The sequence below is a fragment of the Mustela lutreola genome, chromosome 15 (genome assembly GCF_030435805.1).
Source record: "Mustela lutreola isolate mMusLut2 chromosome 15, mMusLut2.pri, whole genome shotgun sequence".
NCBI lineage: Eukaryota > Metazoa > Chordata > Mammalia > Carnivora > Mustelidae > Mustela > Mustela lutreola.
In genome coordinates this window covers 22,524,821-22,543,417 of record NC_081304.1, presented here as the reverse complement: position 1 = coordinate 22,543,417, position 18,597 = coordinate 22,524,821, and the positions used below count along the sequence as shown (strand labels likewise).

Sequence of the window (18,597 nt, the reverse complement as noted above, 5' to 3'; positions counted from 1 at the left end):
TATTGGAAGGATTAAAACTGACTGCACACTGAGGATTGGGGCACAGGCCCTTTGTGGGATGCCTGTTCGTGTCCTCCTTGGCTCCTGGCCTCTGGTTGTGCTTGTGTGCATTTATGGGAGTGATGGCGTTTCTTACCTTGTTTTAGTTGGGTATAGGGCTGATCTGAAGGGAGGGAAAGAAGGACTTCTCAAGTCTCCAAAATCCTGTGCTTCAGAACTGCCCTTCTGGGTGCCGTAGGCATCTGGCTTTGGCTTGCGTCATGATCCCGCAGTCTCTCGGGATCAAGTCCTGCCTCAGGCTCCCTGCTCAGTGGGGAATCTGCCTCTACCTCTGACCCTTTCCCCTCTGGTTAGCTTGGGCTCTCTACCCCAAATAAAATCTTAAACAGAAACCCTGTTCTTCGCAGCAGAAAGTGGGTAACAGGTCAAAAGTGGTCCCAGGTGTTGGTTGGGAACCAACAGAAGTCTTGGTATCAGTTGTCACTTTATTTTATAAAGCATCGAGACACTGCATGTATTTCTCAGCTTTCCCCTGAGGTTGAGGGGCAGGGGGATTTCAACTACCACCAGCCCAGAAGCTGATGCCACCTGGACTCGACTGCCGACCCCTCCTGAAGCTGCTCAGATGGCCTTGAGCATCCCAATTTCTAGACCTTTTCTTTCCAGCCAAGAGGGATTTTACCCTGATGACCTTAGAAGAACATGCTTCTCCCTCTTCCTCTGTTCCTCTCCCTGGCTTGTCCTGTCTTGTGTCTCTCTCACTTGCTTTGCACTCTCTCAAATAAAATCTTAAAAAAAAAAAAAAAAAAAAAAACCCGCACCTGATCTTGGGGTTCTGAGTTTGAGCTCCAGGTTGGGTGTAGAGATTACTAAAAACTTTTAACGTTTCTTTGGTTTCTATCCATCACATAGGGCACAAAGGAAAAGGCTTTTATCAGCAGAAATTGGAATAAACACTTGTTGAAGCCATTGTGAGTTGCTTAATGAATTTGTATCCCCTTTTACAAACAGGAGTAAGTTTTATTTTGCCCACTTAGCTGGTAGTGATAACCGCCAATACATGTTTCAGTGAAGGATCTGCTCTGCGAGTCCTGGTCTGTGAGGCACTTGGCGTTGACATGGGTTCTCTAATCCCCAGAACATTGTAGAGTTATTTTCCATTTTGTAGATGTGGAAAGCAGTGAGGTGATGTGCTATTCACACAACCTGCATACTGGGGATGGGAAAATGGATTCAAGATGTTTAAAAAGTAAGATAGGACTTGGTAGGCACTGTGGGGGCCAAGGAAGAAGTGACTTGATCCCCAGGCCTCAAACTTTGGGGGACTGGGCAGGTGATGTTTTTGGTGGTCAGGGAGGAATCAAGTGATTTAGGGAGAATGGCTAGAAGAGCTTTGCATATATGGAGTGGGGTCGCAGTTTGAAGGACAGATGTTCAGATGGGAAGTGTCAGCCAGCCAGTTAAATACAGGGGTGTCAGAGGTCTAGCCTGGGGAGAAAAGTAGCAGAGAAGGGGCCCCCTTCTTTAGTCCTCAGCATAGCTAGGTGCATGCCTGTCCTAGTTTCCTCCCTGCCCCCCACCCCTCTCCTGACCCACTGGGGACTTGAGGGGATGTGCTGGGCAGATGTTCCCAACTGCACGTGCATGGGGAAGACAGGACTGATAGGTTCTTGGAGACACCAGACCCCCTCTCCTACCCCGCCTTTAGGGTCCTCATCCAGTCCAGACAGGGTGGGGCAGGTGGGTGGCCCAAGGCAAGGCAGCTCGGACTCAGAAAAATCCAGAGGATCTTCACCCTGCTCACATGCATCAGAATGGGATTTTTGGGTTCCCTGTTGCCACTGTAGCAGTCTGTGTTAACTATATCCTTTAGTTTGTGCTGTAATCCTTTGCAAGTCCACGTTGCGGGGAGGCTGCTGCCTAGAAGGGGAAGGACCTTCACCAAGTTTCCAGCTCGGATCATGGGATACCTTCTTCCCAAGCATGGCTGGACCACAAGAGGAAGGGCATGGTAGGCCACCCTCCTTCCACTCCCCATATCTCTCTTCCCCTCCCTTCCAGGCAGTGGAGGGATGACAGGAAGGAGAAGAAGGTTACCAAAGGGACCCTCCACTAGGCTTCCTGGGCTTGCAACTCGAAGCCAGTTTCCGCCCTTGACCAGGAGATGGCGCTGTTCTCCTGCAGGTTGCCGGAGGGGTAGGCTACCGGTTCATTTTAAGGGTTGTTTTGGAAGCTGTTTGGGTGGGAGAGAAGGGGTCTGGGTTTTAGGAGACTATCTCTTGGAAAACCTCGGGTTTAGTCACTTCTTTCTGGAGCTCACCGCAGACCTGGAGGTTGCTTCTTTTCACCATAGGCCTCCAAACCCTCCCCAGGGCAGGGTAGGAGGCGGCCTCAGCAGGCAGAGCCCCCGAGAGTAACCGCTGGATCTCGTCCAGGTCCTGGAGCCTAGGGTCGTTCCCATGGAAAGATAGGTCCATCCTCTCAAAGTCACAGGACTGGTCCCACCACATAGTTCTGCATATCATTTAAAGGGGCTCATGGCCCTCAGGGAAAGCCTCCCTGAGAAGTCTAATTCCATTTTGGGGGGAGGAAACTGAGGCCTGGAGAAGCCAAGGACTCCCCAGGATCTCAGCATGGCGTGGACACTAGCACCTACCATTGATCCTCCTGACGTGGGAGGGTGTGATTCAGAGTAGGCAGCCACACAGGGACGAGGCCCACAGCTGCTGCAGGGCCACGTGGGCAGGAGAAGGGAACTGGGGTCCTTGGACCCATTCCCGGTGCTCTCTCTGAGGCTGAGAGACAGAGACCCCCAGGCCAGCTCCCTGCCAGCCCAGGGAGGCCAGAAGCTAGACGTCCACCCTGCCTCCCTCGCACTCCTCAGCAGAGGTCCCCAGCCTGTCCCAAGCACTGGGGTGGCATGTGTTAAGGATGGGGGGCGGTGAAGAAGGCCGACAAGAGGGTGCCTGGGTGGCTCAGTGGGTTAAGCCGCTGCCTTTGGCTCGGGTCATGATCTCAGGGTCCTCGGATCGAGTCCCGCATAGGGCTCTCTGCTCAGCAGGAAGCCTGCTTCCTCTTCTCTCTCTCTGCCAGCCTCTCTGCCTACTTGTGATCTCTCTCTGTCAAACAAACAAACAAACAAATAAATAAATAAATAAAAGAATAAATAAATAAAAGAAGGCCGACAAGACCAAAGGGAATGGGACTAACAAGATGGGTGAGGTTGCACAGAGGGTCTCCCTCTGTCTGTGTCTCCCCACCCCCACCTCTGATATCCATCTCTCTGCTCTTTTAGGCCTCTTGTCTCTGGCTTCCAGACTCCCCCTCTTTTCCCATCTCCCCGAAGTCTATCCACAGACCATCTATGCCAGGTTAAAGCGCAGGCTGAGGTGGAGGGAGGGCTCGTGGGTCAGACAATAGAGCCAAACGGGGAGCAGGCACCAGCAGTTCCTGGACATCCTCTGCCAGAGGCCAGGGGTATCGCTGGCCCAGCCACACCCCAGAATGGCACAGAGGAGGGCAGAGGCTATCGTGGGGGCACCAGCTGTTCCCCGCCCCCAGGCAGTGAGCGTGCTGGTAGTGGTTCAGCCACCCGAAAAAGCTGCTGTACTCAGCAGTGCGGCAAATGGGCTGGGGAGGAGGCGGGGGTCCAGGCCAGCTGCCGGCTGGGGGCAGGCACAAGCGGAGTGTGCAGAAAGCTTGGCTGAAAGGCTTTCCCTCTCTCCAGTGGGGTGGGCTTTTGTTCCCCAGAGCCCCTGGCTCAGCGTCTCGGGGTGTCTCTGTTTCCATCTTGTTGTTCTTAGGCACCCAGGGACCCTGGTCAGGAAAGAGCTGAACTGGGAGGCAAGAGCCATGGTTTCTGAGACTGGCCTGCTCACCAATTTGCTGGTTGACCTTGGGCAAGTTACTGATCCACTCTGGGCCTCAGTGTCCTTCTGTATAAAAGAGGCAAGGCAGGGCTGGATAAGTTCTATGACCTTGAATATGCCCCCTAATAACTCTGTGCCTCAGTTTCTTCATTGTGAAAAGGGGAGAGAACCCCTTGCCTTGCTGGGTCATTGAGAGGATTACATAAAGTTCCCAGCATGGTTCTCCAGGCACAGCAGGTGCCTCTTTAGCCAGTTCTCCTCTCTTGAAGCCCCTGGACTGGGTGTGTGACCCCTTTTTTCATACCCATTACCAGGGGTCCTAGAAAGGAGTGGTCATCCTCCCTCTCGTGCTCACCCACCTAGCTCTAGGGCCTTCCCTGGCTAAAGGGGCCCCAGGAAAGCTCCGCGTCTGGCCCTACCTGGCCGCCCTCGCTTTGGGGGGGGGGGGGGCAAGAAGGCAGAAGCGCTGGGTGCCGACCAGGAGGGGCAGCACAAGCTCCCGCATTCTGGTGGCACTGGCGTGGCCCTGGCCCCCCCGCAGCCCGCCTCTTTCTCCCTCTGCGCTCCCCTCTGCCTATAAATAGCACAGGACGTGCCTGCCTTGGCTATGACGCGGCCAGGCAGGCGGAGGGGAGGGAGGCAGCTCTGCGGCGGAGCAGGTGGGCGGCGGGCACTGGTGCGGGAGGGGCGCTGCCGCCAGCCCCCCGCGTGCCAGGCTCTCCATGACGGGCGGGACTGAGTCATCTCAGGGGGGCCCCACTGTCGGAGACTGTCCGCGCCGCCGGCCTTTCTGCCTTGGGTTTGCGGGAGCTGCGGGGGCGAGGCTGATCTTGGGGAAGGGGATGTCTCGGGGGCCACCAACGGCTGCGCGGAAATGGTGCTGAGGCTCATGGCTGGGCGCCCGTCCCCTGCGGACGCAGGTGTGCATCGAGCCAGAAAGTGACCGCAGCTGCACCCTCTCCCCTTCCAGCATCCCAGAACATCCCACCCCACCCCACCCCACCCCTGCCCTGCTTTTCTCTCGAACTCCTCCCCAGATCCCCCATCTCCCGCTGCTGCCCAGAGAAGGGATTAGGGAAGCATGGGGACCCCTGCCACGTCTGGATCTATCCCAGCTCCCCTCTTCTCAGAGATCCACAAATTCTTCCCCTCCAGGCTTGTCTCCTTTTGGCACCTCCAGCCCCCGCCCCACTCCTTGCACCTTTCCTTCCTCTCTCCCAAGCAGACACGCGGAGCAGACAGATTGGGACAAGAAACATTTATTTAAAGGGTCTAGGGGCTCAGCAACGCCCCCGTAGACCCATCATGCAGCCTCGTGTACCGTGGGCATGGGGCCCGCCCCTAGGATATTGCTGGGGGGACCCCGTGGCAGCAAACAGGGCAGTGTGGCTTGAGCCCCCCATGGACGGGGAGAAATGGGGCAGGGGCCAGTGGTAGGAGGATGTGTCCCTCCTACTGTGTGGGAGGGTGTGACTGTGCCCAGGATGGGGGCTGGCATTGGCTGGCACGATCAAGGGCACGAGAGGAGGCTCTGAGCTTAGGGGGAGAGGGAGGTTGGCACCATAGAAAAGCAACCCGCCAGGGAGGGGTCCTCTTCATGTGTGTGCCTACCCCACACTCATGGTGCCCACCCCCTTCCTTTCCTGGTGGCCAAACAGAATGATGGGTCTTGACAATCTCCCAGGACTCGGTGTCCAGGAGAAGGGCACAGCTACAACCAGAAGAGGGACTCTTGCACAGAAAGAGGGGTACCAGTGTTTCCGGCAAGGCCCAGAGGAAGGGGGTGAGGAAGGGCCATGTGGAGGTTGGCCCTGAGGGTGGGGCTCCCAGGGCTGGGCCCTGTGAGACCTGGGGCAGAAACTAAGCACAGCTTCCCTGGCTGGTCAGTCCTGCTAGCTGAGACTTCCAGATTCCTGACAGTCAAATGAGGGTTCTGACCAAGCATGGGCTGGTTTTTTGTTGTTGTTGTTCTCAGTTAGGTTTCTGTGGGCAGGATGCTACTGAGTGTCCTTCCCCAGTGGGCAAGGGCACCACGAGGCCGCTCTGTGCTGACTGACTGTTCTCTTTGAGGAGACGGTCTCTGATTTACCGTGCTTTCCCCAGAACTCGGCCCTCTCCTCCTCTGTCTGCCCGGGGTTTCAAGTAAGGGGAGAGATTCCCGCAGAACTTTCCTGAGAACTGATGGAGGGACAGAGGTGGTGAAACCAGGAGTTGGACTCGGGATCCTCCCACAGCTCTGAACCGCCACCTGACCCTGGGCAGAGGGCAGAAACCTGGGGGACTTGGGAAGGCACCTTCCCAAGGCCCCACTTCCTTCCAAAGGGGGCAGCCTCAAGGTCACGCACGTAGACCCAAGCAGGAGCTCTGCGGGGCGAGGGGGACAGTGTTGGGCATGCAGAGGTGGTGTGGGTGTGGGAAGGCTCTCTGGACAAAGCAGCGGGAAAGTTCCCCAGGAACGCCCCCCTCCCCAGGGCTGCATTCAGCGTGGCAACTGGATGTCCGGGCATGGGCTGGACCTACCTGGAGTTTCCCCATTCCCTCCCACTTTCTCCTCCTTCCTCATCCCCAAGTCCCAGAGGAGCAACTCCCTCAGGGCAACTTGGGACCCAAGAAATAAAACCTTCCTCAGTGCAGAAGGTTCCCAAGTCCCGGGGAGTGGCCCCTAGGAAAGAGGCAGAGGGCAGATGCCTTTTCCCCTCTGGGGCCAGAAGCAAGGGCCAGGCATGGGCAGGGTGGCATCTGGGTTCTCTTGGCTTCTCTCAGATCTCGGTCAGGGCGTCGGCTGGCACCAAGCCCCGCTTCTTGCCGCTGCTGACGCGGATGAAGCCGTCAGCATCCTTGCTCCTGCCCACGCCCACACAGATCTGAGTGGGAGAGACAAGGAGCCGAGTCCTGGCTCTGCCTGCAGCCCTGGCCCTGAGTCTTGCTGATGGCTCCCAGGGGGCCACCCCAGGGACTGATGGGACCAGGATCAGATGTGGTTGGAGACATCAGCTGGGGTGACGGGAGCAGATCCCATGAGGGTACTGAGCTTGACAGACAGCGAGATCAGGACATCAGCAGATGCTGAGCAGCACTTTGGGGCTGACCTGTGAGATCAGCTGGTCTAACGCCCCAGCTGAACTCCCATTTCGCAGGGGAGGTAAGGGGAGGGGAAAAGGCTTGCCGGAGCTTATACAACAAGCCAGAGGCGTAGCCAGCATTCAAACCCAAGCCTCCAGACTCCTCACCCAGTGCTCTTCCCCTCCCCCAAGCTGTCTCGAACCCAGTTCAGCCCCCTGCCTGTGTTGGCCACCAGCCCCAGTCCCCAGCAGGAGATGACAGGAGGGCCCTGCAGTCCCGCCTTCCTAACCCTCCTTCCTTCCCACTGCCAGGCTGGGGGTGTCCTTCTCCAGGGCGTTCATGCCCCACCTGGCGCCCCTTTCCTGCCCACCTCTCCGGCTGCTGCGGGGCCCAGGAACTCACCTGGTTCTCCTTGAGGCTCATGTACCCCTGTTCCTTGTTCCCAGAGAAGGGTTGGCAGCAGCGCCAAACGTTCTCGCCTGGCCTGACTCGCTGCACAAAATTGGCTGGGAAGAAGCCAACCCGGTCGCCAATCTTGCCCTGGGGATGAGGCTGGCAATGAGCTCCCATGCCCACCCCCCAACATCGCTTCCTCTAGACTCGCTGCCCGTTCAGAGCCACTGCCATCAAACTCCAGATCCTGGGCTTCCTGTATCCGAACCCCCAGAGGGTGGCTTCTGCACCGGGAAGGGCATGAGGTGAGTAGAGGGACAAGGCTGAGGCAGGGAGGGTCAAAGTGAGAGCAAGTCCCAAGTGCTGGTCCTAGGCTTGGTGAGGGCCAGTGGCTGGAGGAGGGGAGGACTTTGGGCCTGGAGAGAAGAAGGTGAGGCAATACCCATTGAAGGTGGGGAAAGGTGGGGTGCCTACCAGGGTCCCTCTGCTCCCCACCCTGCCAAGTCACCTTCCACCAGTCCTCGTTAGAGTCATCCACCAGCATGATCCGGTCCCCAGGCCTGGGAGGACAGAGCTGGGGTTGCAAATGGGCAGGAGGGACCTGCCCTTTCCACATCTTAATGATCTGGGGCCCCCAGATCCCCAGCATGCCCCCACCCTGCAGCTGGGGGAGCATTCTTGACGCCCTCAGAGGACCCTGTGACCACAGGGACAGCAGACACTGTAGGGCAGAGCCCAGGCCGGGGGCAGGAGAGAGGACATCAGCACCAATCTCTTTTGGACTCTGGGCAGTCCAGCTCCTCTCTGGGCTCAGCTGTCTCATGCATGCCGGGAGAAGGTTCCTGAAGATCCCCCTCACACTCGTATTCCAAGGTCCGGGAGCGGGGCCCTGAACTGGAGCTGGGTGGCTGCCTGGTGGGGCCGGACCACAAAGAGGACTTACTGCAGAGCCAGGTCGTTGTTCTCTTGGGGCAGAAACTTGTAGAGCGCGACATAGGAGTACATGGGTCCCACGTCCTTCCGCAGAAGGGGTTTGGGGGGCTGTGGAAAAGCTCTGGGTCAGTGATGGCAAGAGGACCCTCTCCTCATTCCACCCACTGTTCACTGGCCCTGACCTGCCTACCCTTGGTGGGGAGGGGGGGGGGTTGCTAGGGATTGGGACACAGTGCCCCTGGGTCCATGACGGGGAGAGGTCAAGTGCTCCTATCTTCCGGGTTCATCTCTGGGGGACCAGGCCAAGGACGGAGCAAGGGAATACTCTCTGTGCCTTGCTGCACCTTGCTGCGCCCTGGAACGGCCCAGTCTTGGGGAGCTGGCACGGGAGTGGGGACAGCAGCATTGGCTCCATGGTGGGAGGGGGGCTACCCCCCTTTCCTGCATACTCACCCTGGCATTGCCCATCCCCGTAGACTGAGGATAAGTGATGGAGCAGTGACACCCCCACTCACCATGCTTGCACCCACCTATGAATCAATGACAAGAAGAAGTAACATTCCCTTGCCATCTGGCCTCCCAGGGCTCAGTGCCCGCATAACCTCACCTGTTGTCCGGGGCTTTTCTCCTCCGGTCCTGACCCTTCACTCTCAGCTGGGGCTGTGAATACTAGAGATGCCAGGGCAGGGCAGGGGCATGAGGCTGCAGGGAGTGGCCCGCCCTGGGCTCCATTCCCTGCCCCTAATCCCCACCTCCTGGTCCTCTGGTCCCACCTCCACTCACCACTCTCTCCAGGGGCCTCCTCTGAGCTGCGAATGCTGCCTTCCCCATCTTCATTCAGCTCATCCCGCTCACTCTGGGGACACACGGGGGAAGGGCTCAGCCCCTGGACCCTCACCCTCAGAGACCCCTGCCTCCCAGGCTCCCCTTGGGTGCCCGACATACCAGGCTCCGCGTGGGGGACTCAGAAGTACTGCTGAAGCTGGAGCGGTTCATCAGAGCCAACGAGGTGCCATAGCGCAGGGTCTCATAGACGGGGTCTACCTTGCCGCTGGCCCCTGCCAATGAGCCACTCTCAAGGCCTGGCACCCGGCAGCCAACCTTGCTCTGCCCCGAAGTCCTGTGTCACTTTCACTCCCTTACAGCCGAGACATCCTTTCTCTTTAACTCCCTGCCTCATCCTACCACAGGACCCTCTCTGCCCACACCAGTCTTCTCCAGTTCCTCTTGGAATGCCTCCCCATCCTTCGTATCTCCGGACACCTTCCCTCTCTCCCTGCGGAGGAGGACAGTGCCTGCCTGACTCTCTAGTCTCTACCCTTCTCAGTTCAGGCATTCATGAGAATGGTGATTGATTGCCGATTTGTGTGATTAGCTCTTTCATGTCTCGCTGCCTCACTAGACCACGAACTCCACCTTCTTCAGTGCTGTGTCCCCATGTCTAGCATGATGCCTGGCACTTAGGAAGTGTCCCGTAAGATGTCTGTTGAAGGATGAATGAATGAAGGAATGAATGGGTACCCCCTCATTGAGGACAAGGGCATTCAGAGCAGGGAAGTGCCAAGGACCGGCAGTGCCACCTGACTCAGGTGCCCATCTAGAGGAATGTGTGGGTTTCTCATCACACCCCTGGGATGTGGGATCAGAGGCCATGGGGGAAACACTCACCAGTGGGTGGGGACTCTCTGCTTGTGACACAGGCGGGGGGTGGCTCATGCACCAGGAGCGGGGAGCTGAAGTTGCGACGGAAGGAGGAGGACTGTGGCAAGAGGGAGCAGAGAGAGGGCATAAGGGTATAGCTTGTCCTTCCCCGAGCCCCAGGACCACCCCATGGGAGGAACCGGCCTGGAGGGGGGCACTCATTCCCCTCACAGGCCAGTCTTTGGGGGGAGCACCCACAGCCAGCCATGGTCCCCACTCACCGCCTTGCCTGGGCATTGCTGGCGGGAGATCTCCTCAGAGCACCAGAGGTGGACACTCACTTTGCACGTCTTACATCGCAAACCCTGCTTGGAGTTTCCTGGGAAGAATTTGGGTTCAACAAGAACAATTAGGCCAAGGAGGGTACATCCAGGGGCAAGAAGCAGAGCGGGCAGGTGGGGCACTGGACATAGGAAGGGGCCGGGCAGCCTTGTGTCAGCCTGGGGACCGCGCGCCTACCCCTCATACACTCGCAGCATCAACTGATGCCCAAGTTTTTAGTAAACGCTGCGACCCTGGGCACCTGCCCACCCCCAAGGTTGCCCGTTGGTCCACCCAGGGTGAGGGGTGCAGTGAGAACGGAGGCCCTAAGTAGCAAGAGCCCAACATTGGCCTGGGTATACTCTCCACCGCCCCCTCCCCCGACCCCTTTCCTTGACACTGCAGGCACGTACCCACAATGAGCTGGTGGCATAGCTCACAGGGGCTAGCTCTCTTGAAGACATGTTCCTGGAAGCTGTGCAGTCTTACTGGTTTGAGTGGTGCCAGGGGCCGTGGGATGGGGCAGGGGGAGGGGGCCGGCGTCGGGACATCCCCGTCTGTAGATGCTGGTGGTGGGGAGGGAGGGGGCAGTGGGGTTGGGGGCGTCAGCAGCACCTCAGTGGGGCACTTGAGCTCAGAGCCCGAGCGAAGGAAGAAGTTCTCCACACTCTTACTTCGGAGGATGGTCTTGAGGGAAAGCGAGCGCTTGAACCTCTGCAGCTGAGAGAGGAAGTGGGGCTGTAAGCAAAAGCCAGAGGGGACTGGCTCCCAGCCAGGATAGCTCCTTGGTCAGCCACAGCCTCACAGCCTCTAAGTACTAAGACAGAGGTTGCCCTGTTCCAGAAGGTGGTCCCAATCCCGGAAGCTGACAGGAACCAGGTAGGGAGCGTCCGTGAGCAAAGAAGGTCTGGCTGGGCAGGCACGGTTGGGAGTGTTGAGCACTGTGACAGGCTGGCCAGCCAGAGAGCAGCTGCTGGGGTCCCCTGGACAACCGGGGCTAGTCCACACGGCCAGCCCAGTGGGGCCAGGCTTTCCAATTTTTCAAAAGAAATCTAGACTTTTCTGTGAATTTAGATAGAAACAAAATCGAGGTTGTACTGCATTTTTTTTTCATTGCAGAAATGGTAGTGTACTATGTTTCCTACGCCTTGCTTTTTTCACTTAACAGTAAATCTTGGAAATCATTCCATACCAACGCATAAAGAGTTTCATCATTCTTGTTTTTTTTTTTTTTTTTTTTTTTTTAAGATTTTATTTATTTATTTGACAGAGAGAGATCACAAGTAGGCAGAGAGGCAGGCAGAGAGAGAGGAGGAAGCAGGCCCCCTGCTGAGCAGAGAGCCCGATGTGGGACTCGATCCCAGGACCCTGAGATCATGACCTGAGCCGAAGGCAGCGGCTTAACCCACTGAGCCACCCAGGCGCCTCATCATTCTTGTTTATGGCTACACAGGATTTCCTCGTATGGGTGTACTATTTACTCAAGTTAAACAAAATAATACTTTGGGGGCCAAACAGACACACCAGGTCCCCAGTTTTCCACTGGTGTTGTCCACCAGGCTGGGAGTTGGGGAGGGGTCATCCTGGACCCTCATCCTCAGGGGCTGATTCTTCCTCCAAAATCGCTCTCCAGCCCATCCCCTATAATCACCTCATTGTCTCCACAGCCCTGCCCCAGTTCAGGGTCACAGTCCCCACCTCCACCCTGCCCATCTCCCCCTGCTCTCCCTACAGCTGCCAAAGAGGTGATCCTTGACTTGGTTAACCACTTTCCATGGCTCCTTAGGACATAGTCAAGGCCCTCGGCCCCGTCAGGGGACTCTGCGGCTCGGCCAAGCCTTCCCTTCCCACCCATGCCTTCCACCTGCAGCCCAGACACAGGGATTCTCAAACCCGTCCGTGTTTATTCCTCTGCACTTTTTTGATGCATTTGTCCTCTTCTCTGCCTTATCCAGTGAATATCCTCTTTATACCTCAGGGTTTCCAGTGACTTTTCCTCCTCTGGGAAGCAGTCTCTTCTTCTGCAGGAATTCCGTTGAGTATAACCGCTCCCTCCTCTGGGCCCCACTGCACCTAGTACCGACTTCCATTACAGACCCAATCTGGTTTACGTTGTCAGTTACTTCTTACTACCTCAGGACACTGGAGCCCCTCGAGGCCAGGGACAGTTGAATGAAACCCCCACCCAGAGCCCCAAGACATAGTAGCTGCTTGGTCAATGTTTGTTGATCAAATGATAGGCGAGTGCCTGGAATCCTAAATGGAACCCATGTTCTGGAATGCTGGGTTCATTCTGCAGCCAGCCCAGAGTTCCTTCCATTGCTCACCCCAACATATCCTTCTCACAGTCTGCCCAGAGTGAGGTCTGGAAACATCCCTACCCAGATCCTGGAACCTCTTCCCCTCTGGGGAGAGCCCCCTCACTCCTGCCCACTCCTTCCCAGCGGTGATCGGTAAAGGGGGCGGGAGGCCTGGCTTCAGGCCTGGAGAATTGGTCAGGGTTCCCAGCTGGCACTTCCAAGCAGCCTGCGTGACCCCAGGGAGGCTGGCAGGTGGCAAAACATAGGAAGAAGCAGGAGGGAGAGGGCGATGTTTGGGCACGAGGCAGGCCCCGCTGTGCCAGCTGGGAGCCTTGGGGTGTCTGGCACGCTGAGTTGCCCAGCTTCTTGCCTTCCAAACTCAGCTTCCTGTGTAGCACTGTAGGCTTCTTTGTGCATCTATGAGAAGGAGGGCCCCAGGCCCTAGATCCCTGGGTGTTAGGGCAGAGGTGGAGGCCTGGAGGGACAATTAATTAGAACACAAAGGTATTCTATGAGCCCACAGGACTCTGGGGGCTCTCAGAGGCCCAGAGTGTAGGGGGAGGAAGACCACCTACCGTTCTGCCCAGGGGCCAGAGCACAGACACGAGAGGGCTTTGGGATGCTGTGAGGGGCAGGGGCACAAAACTACTCCTGTGGTCTCAAGGCAAGTCACTTCACTTCCACTTTCTCAGCCTCAGTTTCCCCACATCCAAGAGGAAAGAGGCAGGACTAGATGCTCTCTAAGCAATGCAAGGCTCTGGGTCCAAAAAGTAAAAACAGAAAGCTATAATGAGGGGCTGTCCTTGTCAAAATACTGGGGTTGAGCTAGCACTCCTCCTGCAGGACCTCATGAAGACTGGCCCTTCCTGCCGACACAGTGACAATGACGGTCCCACTTTGCAGATGAACTCACAGGTGCCTAGGAGTGAAATCACCCACGTGCAGTGAGTCTTCGGCTGCTAAGTGGCAGAGCCAGGACTTGAACAGTGGCTTTGGCTGTTGAGCCAAAAGGACCAGAAGAGTCCTGCTGCTCTGGGCTCTGCCTTGGCCCTCACTCACTCCTGACCCTCAGCGATGCCATGGTCTTGCCTGCCAGGTCAACCAGGAAATGTAAGGTTGAAAGGAATGTGCAAGATCGGCCACCTAGAGTAGTCCCCCGCCCATAAAATCGGCCCACAATGCCTTCACCACGTCCCCTGTGAACAGTTGTCTGACTGCGGGTCACCTCCTATGGCAGGAAGCACACCGTCTCCTGGGACAATCATTCCATCTTTGGGCAGCTGCAGTCGCAGCAAAGTGCTTCCCTATATAGAGCTGAAACCTGCCTCCCTGAGATCTTTTTGCCTATCGGCTCTGTTCTTCCCTTGGCTCCAGGAAGGGCCACTCCCTCTTATATGTACATCAGTCCTTCAAATATTTGAAGACATCAGTCCTATCCCTCCCGCCCAAGGCTGTTATTTCCATAGTAATCCCCACAGGATGAGATGTGTAGCCTCCTTACTCTCCAGCCTCTGCCCTTTCCTGGTCTTCCCCTGGCCTGTGCCAAGAGCCACCTCTGCAGGGTACAGAGGTCTTTGGAACAGAATGTTCCCCAGCACTGGGGCAGCCCCAATTCTGCCCCCAACTTCCTGGTTCTGCTGGAGGCCCCAGATCCCAGGAGGGGAGAGAAGCCGGAAGGAATAATGTATCACCTGGAATGGCTGGCAGATGTCAAGTGTATGGCTGGACAGCAGGATGGGCGCACATCTGCCAAATGGCTTGATGCCTGTCCCCCCAAGAGACATCTGGCTTGGCTACTCAAACCTCATTTTGGCTCAGCCTGGTCAGGTATTCCCACTCTTGCAACTACTAGGTCCCAGAGAGGACTAACTCCCTATTTCCCTATCTCCCATCAGCTCTCTGTTTGATGCCCCCCAGTATCCCAGGACCCATTCCCTCGGAGAAGCTGCCATGTACCCTGGCAAGCTGACCCACCAGGATCCTTATTCTCTCTGGATGTCCCAGGAGATTATCTGGCTTGGAGACTGGACCTCCAGGCCCATTCTCCTGAATCCCTTCCCGGAGGCGGGGCCCGGCCTGCCTGCCTCCTCCCCACCTCCCCACAGACTGGATGGTCCCTTCATTTCCTCAGCTCCCCGCAGCATCTCCTCACTTCCCTCCAGCTCCTGAAAGGGCACTAGGCAGCTGGCGGTGGGTGGTGGCGGGCGTGGCACAAGCTGACTCAGATGGCAAGCTGGCATGGCAGGGTCTTCCCAAGGATGGCACCAAAGGGGGTGATGGTACCGCCGTGTGGTAGGATGGCATGGGGACCCAGCGATGGCAAGGATGGTAGCAGGAGGGTCACTGAGTAGCTCAGGTGCAGGGATGTGATCCAACCTTAGTATGAGCAGGAGGCTGGACTTGGGCTGGCAAGGAATGCCCAGGGGACCCCAGCACTGATGAATGATTCTGGAATGTTGGCTTCACTGCCTAATGGACACCAGCTGCCTCTTTGTACCTGCCTCAAACTCTCCCTTCCCCCTTCCCCAAGTTCTATAGTCTGAGGACCAAGCTTCTTTGGGACAGGTTGAGATGCTGGGAGCTAAAGGGGCTGGTAGGGCCATGAATTCTCCCCCTGCCCATGTCTGCCTTCCTGAACACCTCCATCCAGATCCCCAGCCCAGCCTCTGGGCGATTACAGTCCTTCGTAAGGGTGAGATTTAGGGAAAGGGGGTAAAGGGGCAGGGCGATGTATGCAATCCCCCTCCTCTTGCTCTTGGGATGTCCCTGGATCAGCCTCAGAGGTGAGAGCATTAGAGTCCTTGCACTGGGCGAGGGAGATGCAGACCTGCCATGCCCTGCCCTCCCCCTCCTGCCCTCTCCCTGCCCACACAGCTGAGCTTGCAGCCTCTGGGTTTGCTGAGACAGCACTGCCTCAACTCCTGCCTGCTTTCGGAGAGGTCTTAAGAAGGGGAGCAGGCAGCCCTGCCTCCTGTGGGAAGCAAGGCAGGGCCTGGAAGACCCCCATGCCCTTGGAAAGCAAAGGGAATGTATCCATAGGGGGCTACTACAAGGCAACTGGGAAGGCCGGGGATATTGGCACTCAGGATGGGGCTCAGCTCCTGGGACCCTCTGCTTTAAAAAAAAATAGCCATCACAAATATTCCAAGCAAGATCCTCCCCCTCCCACCCCAAGACCTGACTCCTTTCCTAGTAGAGACTTGGATCTCTGAGGTGGAGTTAACTCTGTGGTCTGAGAGACCAGAGTCTCATTCTCAGAAGGGGGCAGAAGAAGGTCAAGTTCTGATCTATATAGACTGACATGGAGATGGAGTGGGTCTCACTGGTTTAGAGAGGAGGAGCTTCCTGGGGAGCCTCAGCCAAGTGCCACCCTGCCCCTACTCATCTACCCCTGGTCACTCTCTAGATGACCTTGACCTTGAATTAACCTCATATCCTGAGAGGTGGCCTGGACCGAATTAAGAGCAAGATGGGCATTGGAAAGAGCTATAGATGAGCTCCACACCTGAAAGGAGCCAAAGATCCCACCCGTTTTCTGGTTTGTTTGTTTGTTTGTTTGTTTGTTTGTTTTTGGTCTTCAGTGCCCCCTCCTCGACTGGATAAACAGGAGCAGGTGGGAACAAAACACCAGGGTGGAAGGGAGAAGGAAGGAAGCCTTGGACTGAAGTCTGGGGAGGAGACAGAGAGCACTCTTGACACAAGCCTCCTTTTATCTCCGCATCCCCAGCCCACTCAGTTCATGTTGCTCCCCGCAAAACTTCTTCTTGAGGGTCACTCCTGAGCACCTAGAACTTGGGGAGGATGTGGACAGATTAGAGGTGGGGGGAGAGCATTAAATTTAAGGGGTGGCCTCCCCCAACCCCTATAGCACCAGGAGTCTGGGCTCCGCCTGCCTTCACTGGGGAATAATTTATTCATTGCGACTCCCGCAGGAGTAACAATCATACATAATTAGAGTTAATTATGACATTCATTAATTACGATGACTTCTCTTTTTGCTTCCATCCGCCCCCCACCCCCGCCCCCTGTCCCGCTCCCGGGGTGGGGGGTGGGGCTGCCTGTCCTTCTGCTCTGGAGCCCCAGCAACAGTGCCTGGTCCCCGCCCGCGATGGCCAGCACTGCCGCAGCCCCCAGCGAGCACTCGGAAGCTACGTACCCCCGGGCCGCGGCCTCACGTCCCCGAGCCTAACCTGGCTGGAAGGAGGGAATGCGGGACTGCGGCGGGTCGGACAGAGACATCCAGAGAGGCTCAGAGATAAACATATATAGATGCCGAAAGAAAGCGGGAGAGACACCAAGACAAACAGGTTGTAGAGACATTTTCAGAGAGTCACAGGCAGAGAGGGACAGACGGAGCTACAGAGACCTGGCGGACGCGGGAGGGGTGCGCCTCGCACACACACACCGGCGCGTACACCGGCCCACACCCGCTACACACCGCTACACACCGCTACACACTCCCTCCGCTTTAGCCGCTCCGATTCCCTCCAACAAAGCCGAGTTACAACCTCCCCAGAGGGTCGCGGCAGCGTGTCCGCTCATCACGCGCGCAAGGGCGTGTCGTGCTTGTGTGATGGGCGCTCCCGATGGCCCCTCGTCGCGAACCCACTCTCCCAGGTCACCACGCAGAGCCTTCGGGATCACACAGGTCCCGCTGCCATGACCTGAGCCCACAGCTGTGACCGCGTCGGGGAGAGGGCACCCGGGCTGGGGACGCACCCGGGCAGGGGTCCAGGCCTCTACCCTCCTGAGTTACCTTGGTTTCCTGGAGGGCAGAGATGGTCCCCGGGGGGGTGTGGGTGGCCGCGTCATCCGGTTCGTTCTCCTTCTCGCTCATTTCGGTCATGATTGGGGGAGAGGGGGAGAGAGGGTGCCAAGACCCGACGGCAGGTCTGCTGGGTGCAGGTGGCAGGTGGCAGACGTCTCTCTGGGACCCTGAGGCCCTTCTCCAGAGACTGCCCCCCAGTGAACCCCAGGAAAAATCCGCCCAGGCAAAGCGACCCCCCACTGCCGAGAGCGGGAGGAGAAAGTTCCCGGGTTGGCCAGTGAAGGGGAGTAATTACACGGAGCCGCGGGAGCCGGACGACCCCGGGAATGAGGACCGAGGGTCTGCAGAGGATGCTGCTCCGAGCGAGGGGAGGAGGGAAGTGGGGACGCGGGGATGAGCTGAGGGAGGGAGCGACGGAGCAGTCCGTGTCCGGCCGGCTCCTCCGTCCTCTGTGCCCGCCCCCCATCCCTTTCCCCCTCCCCCCGCCGGCCCCGGCCCGGCACCCGGAGGCCCCTCCGCCCAGTCTTCGCCTTCCAACTTTGATTTAGGAGGTCGCCAGGTCCCTCCCCCTTCCCTCCGCTGCTCCCCTGCGCCGCTATGCTAATCAGCTTCTCAGCTATTGGCTGCCGCGGTGGCCAGGAGCGCAAGGTGGGCGGAGCCTAGGGGGGGCTCGATAAGATGGGGAGGAGCATGAAGGGTAAAGACGTGGGGAAGGGGATGGTTTTACACCGAAAGACCCTGAATGGGGAGCGTGACAAAGTCGTGGAAGACTTGGGAAACCATATTAGAGACTGGATGCGATTGAGGGAACAAGAAAAGGTTGGATCTACAGAAGGATAGATGAGAGTGACATCAAAGTTAGGACTTTCTGATAGTGAAGTAGTGGAAGAATGTGGACCCTTCTGCCCCATTAACTGGATGTGTCTGCTCTGGAGACTCCAATATACGCATCCCTTGACTGTGAGGGGGTGTCCTCATAGCCTTCAAGCAGAGAACTCTGCTCCTCAAGCAGAGAAGGGACAATTTAACATCATGTGTTAAATAAAGGCCAGACCTGACAATCCCTCCTTTGTGGACGCAAAGCAGGATTCCTCTGGGGCTTGGCCTTTGGAATTTAGCAAAGAAGGGACCTCAGTCCCCACAGCTAAGGTCCCCAAACGTCCCCAAGACACCTTCCCCTCCTAGAGACTCTACCACAAATGGAGATAGATCAGGAGGGACGTTGGTACTCTCCAAGTTGTCCCCTGCCCATTGGGCCTGAAGGTGTATCTCTTTGAGCTTTATCCCCTGGCCTGTCCAAAGAAAGGGA

The 18,597-nt window shown here is 57.3% G+C and overlaps 1 protein-coding gene across 4 annotated transcripts; it reads right to left on the bottom strand.

Moving 5' to 3' along the window:
* Window positions 1-5,552: 5,552 nt before the first annotated feature.
* Window positions 5,553-17,828, bottom strand: STAC2 (SH3 and cysteine rich domain 2). Of its 4 annotated transcripts, XM_059149482.1 has the most exons (12): window positions 17,277-17,828; window positions 10,634-10,940; window positions 10,181-10,278; window positions 9,927-10,017; window positions 9,204-9,316; window positions 9,042-9,114; window positions 8,866-8,927; window positions 8,712-8,788; window positions 8,269-8,366; window positions 7,834-7,885; window positions 7,335-7,472; window positions 6,621-6,733 (listed from the first exon to the last, which is right to left on the bottom strand). In XM_059149482.1, the coding sequence occupies exons 1-11, from the start codon at window positions 17,364-17,366 to the stop codon at window positions 7,352-7,354; spliced, it is 1,182 nt and encodes a 393-aa protein (XP_059005465.1). In that variant the 5' UTR covers window positions 17,367-17,828; the 3' UTR covers window positions 6,621-6,733; window positions 7,335-7,351. The 4 variants fall into 4 exon arrangements, with proteins under 4 accessions (XP_059005466.1, XP_059005464.1, XP_059005465.1 ...); XM_059149483.1 differs by lacking the exon at window positions 7,834-7,885 and having other exon boundaries at window positions 5,553-6,733; XM_059149481.1 differs by lacking the exon at window positions 8,712-8,788 and having other exon boundaries at window positions 5,553-6,733; window positions 17,277-17,824.
* Between the last annotated feature and the right edge of the window lie 769 nt (window positions 17,829-18,597).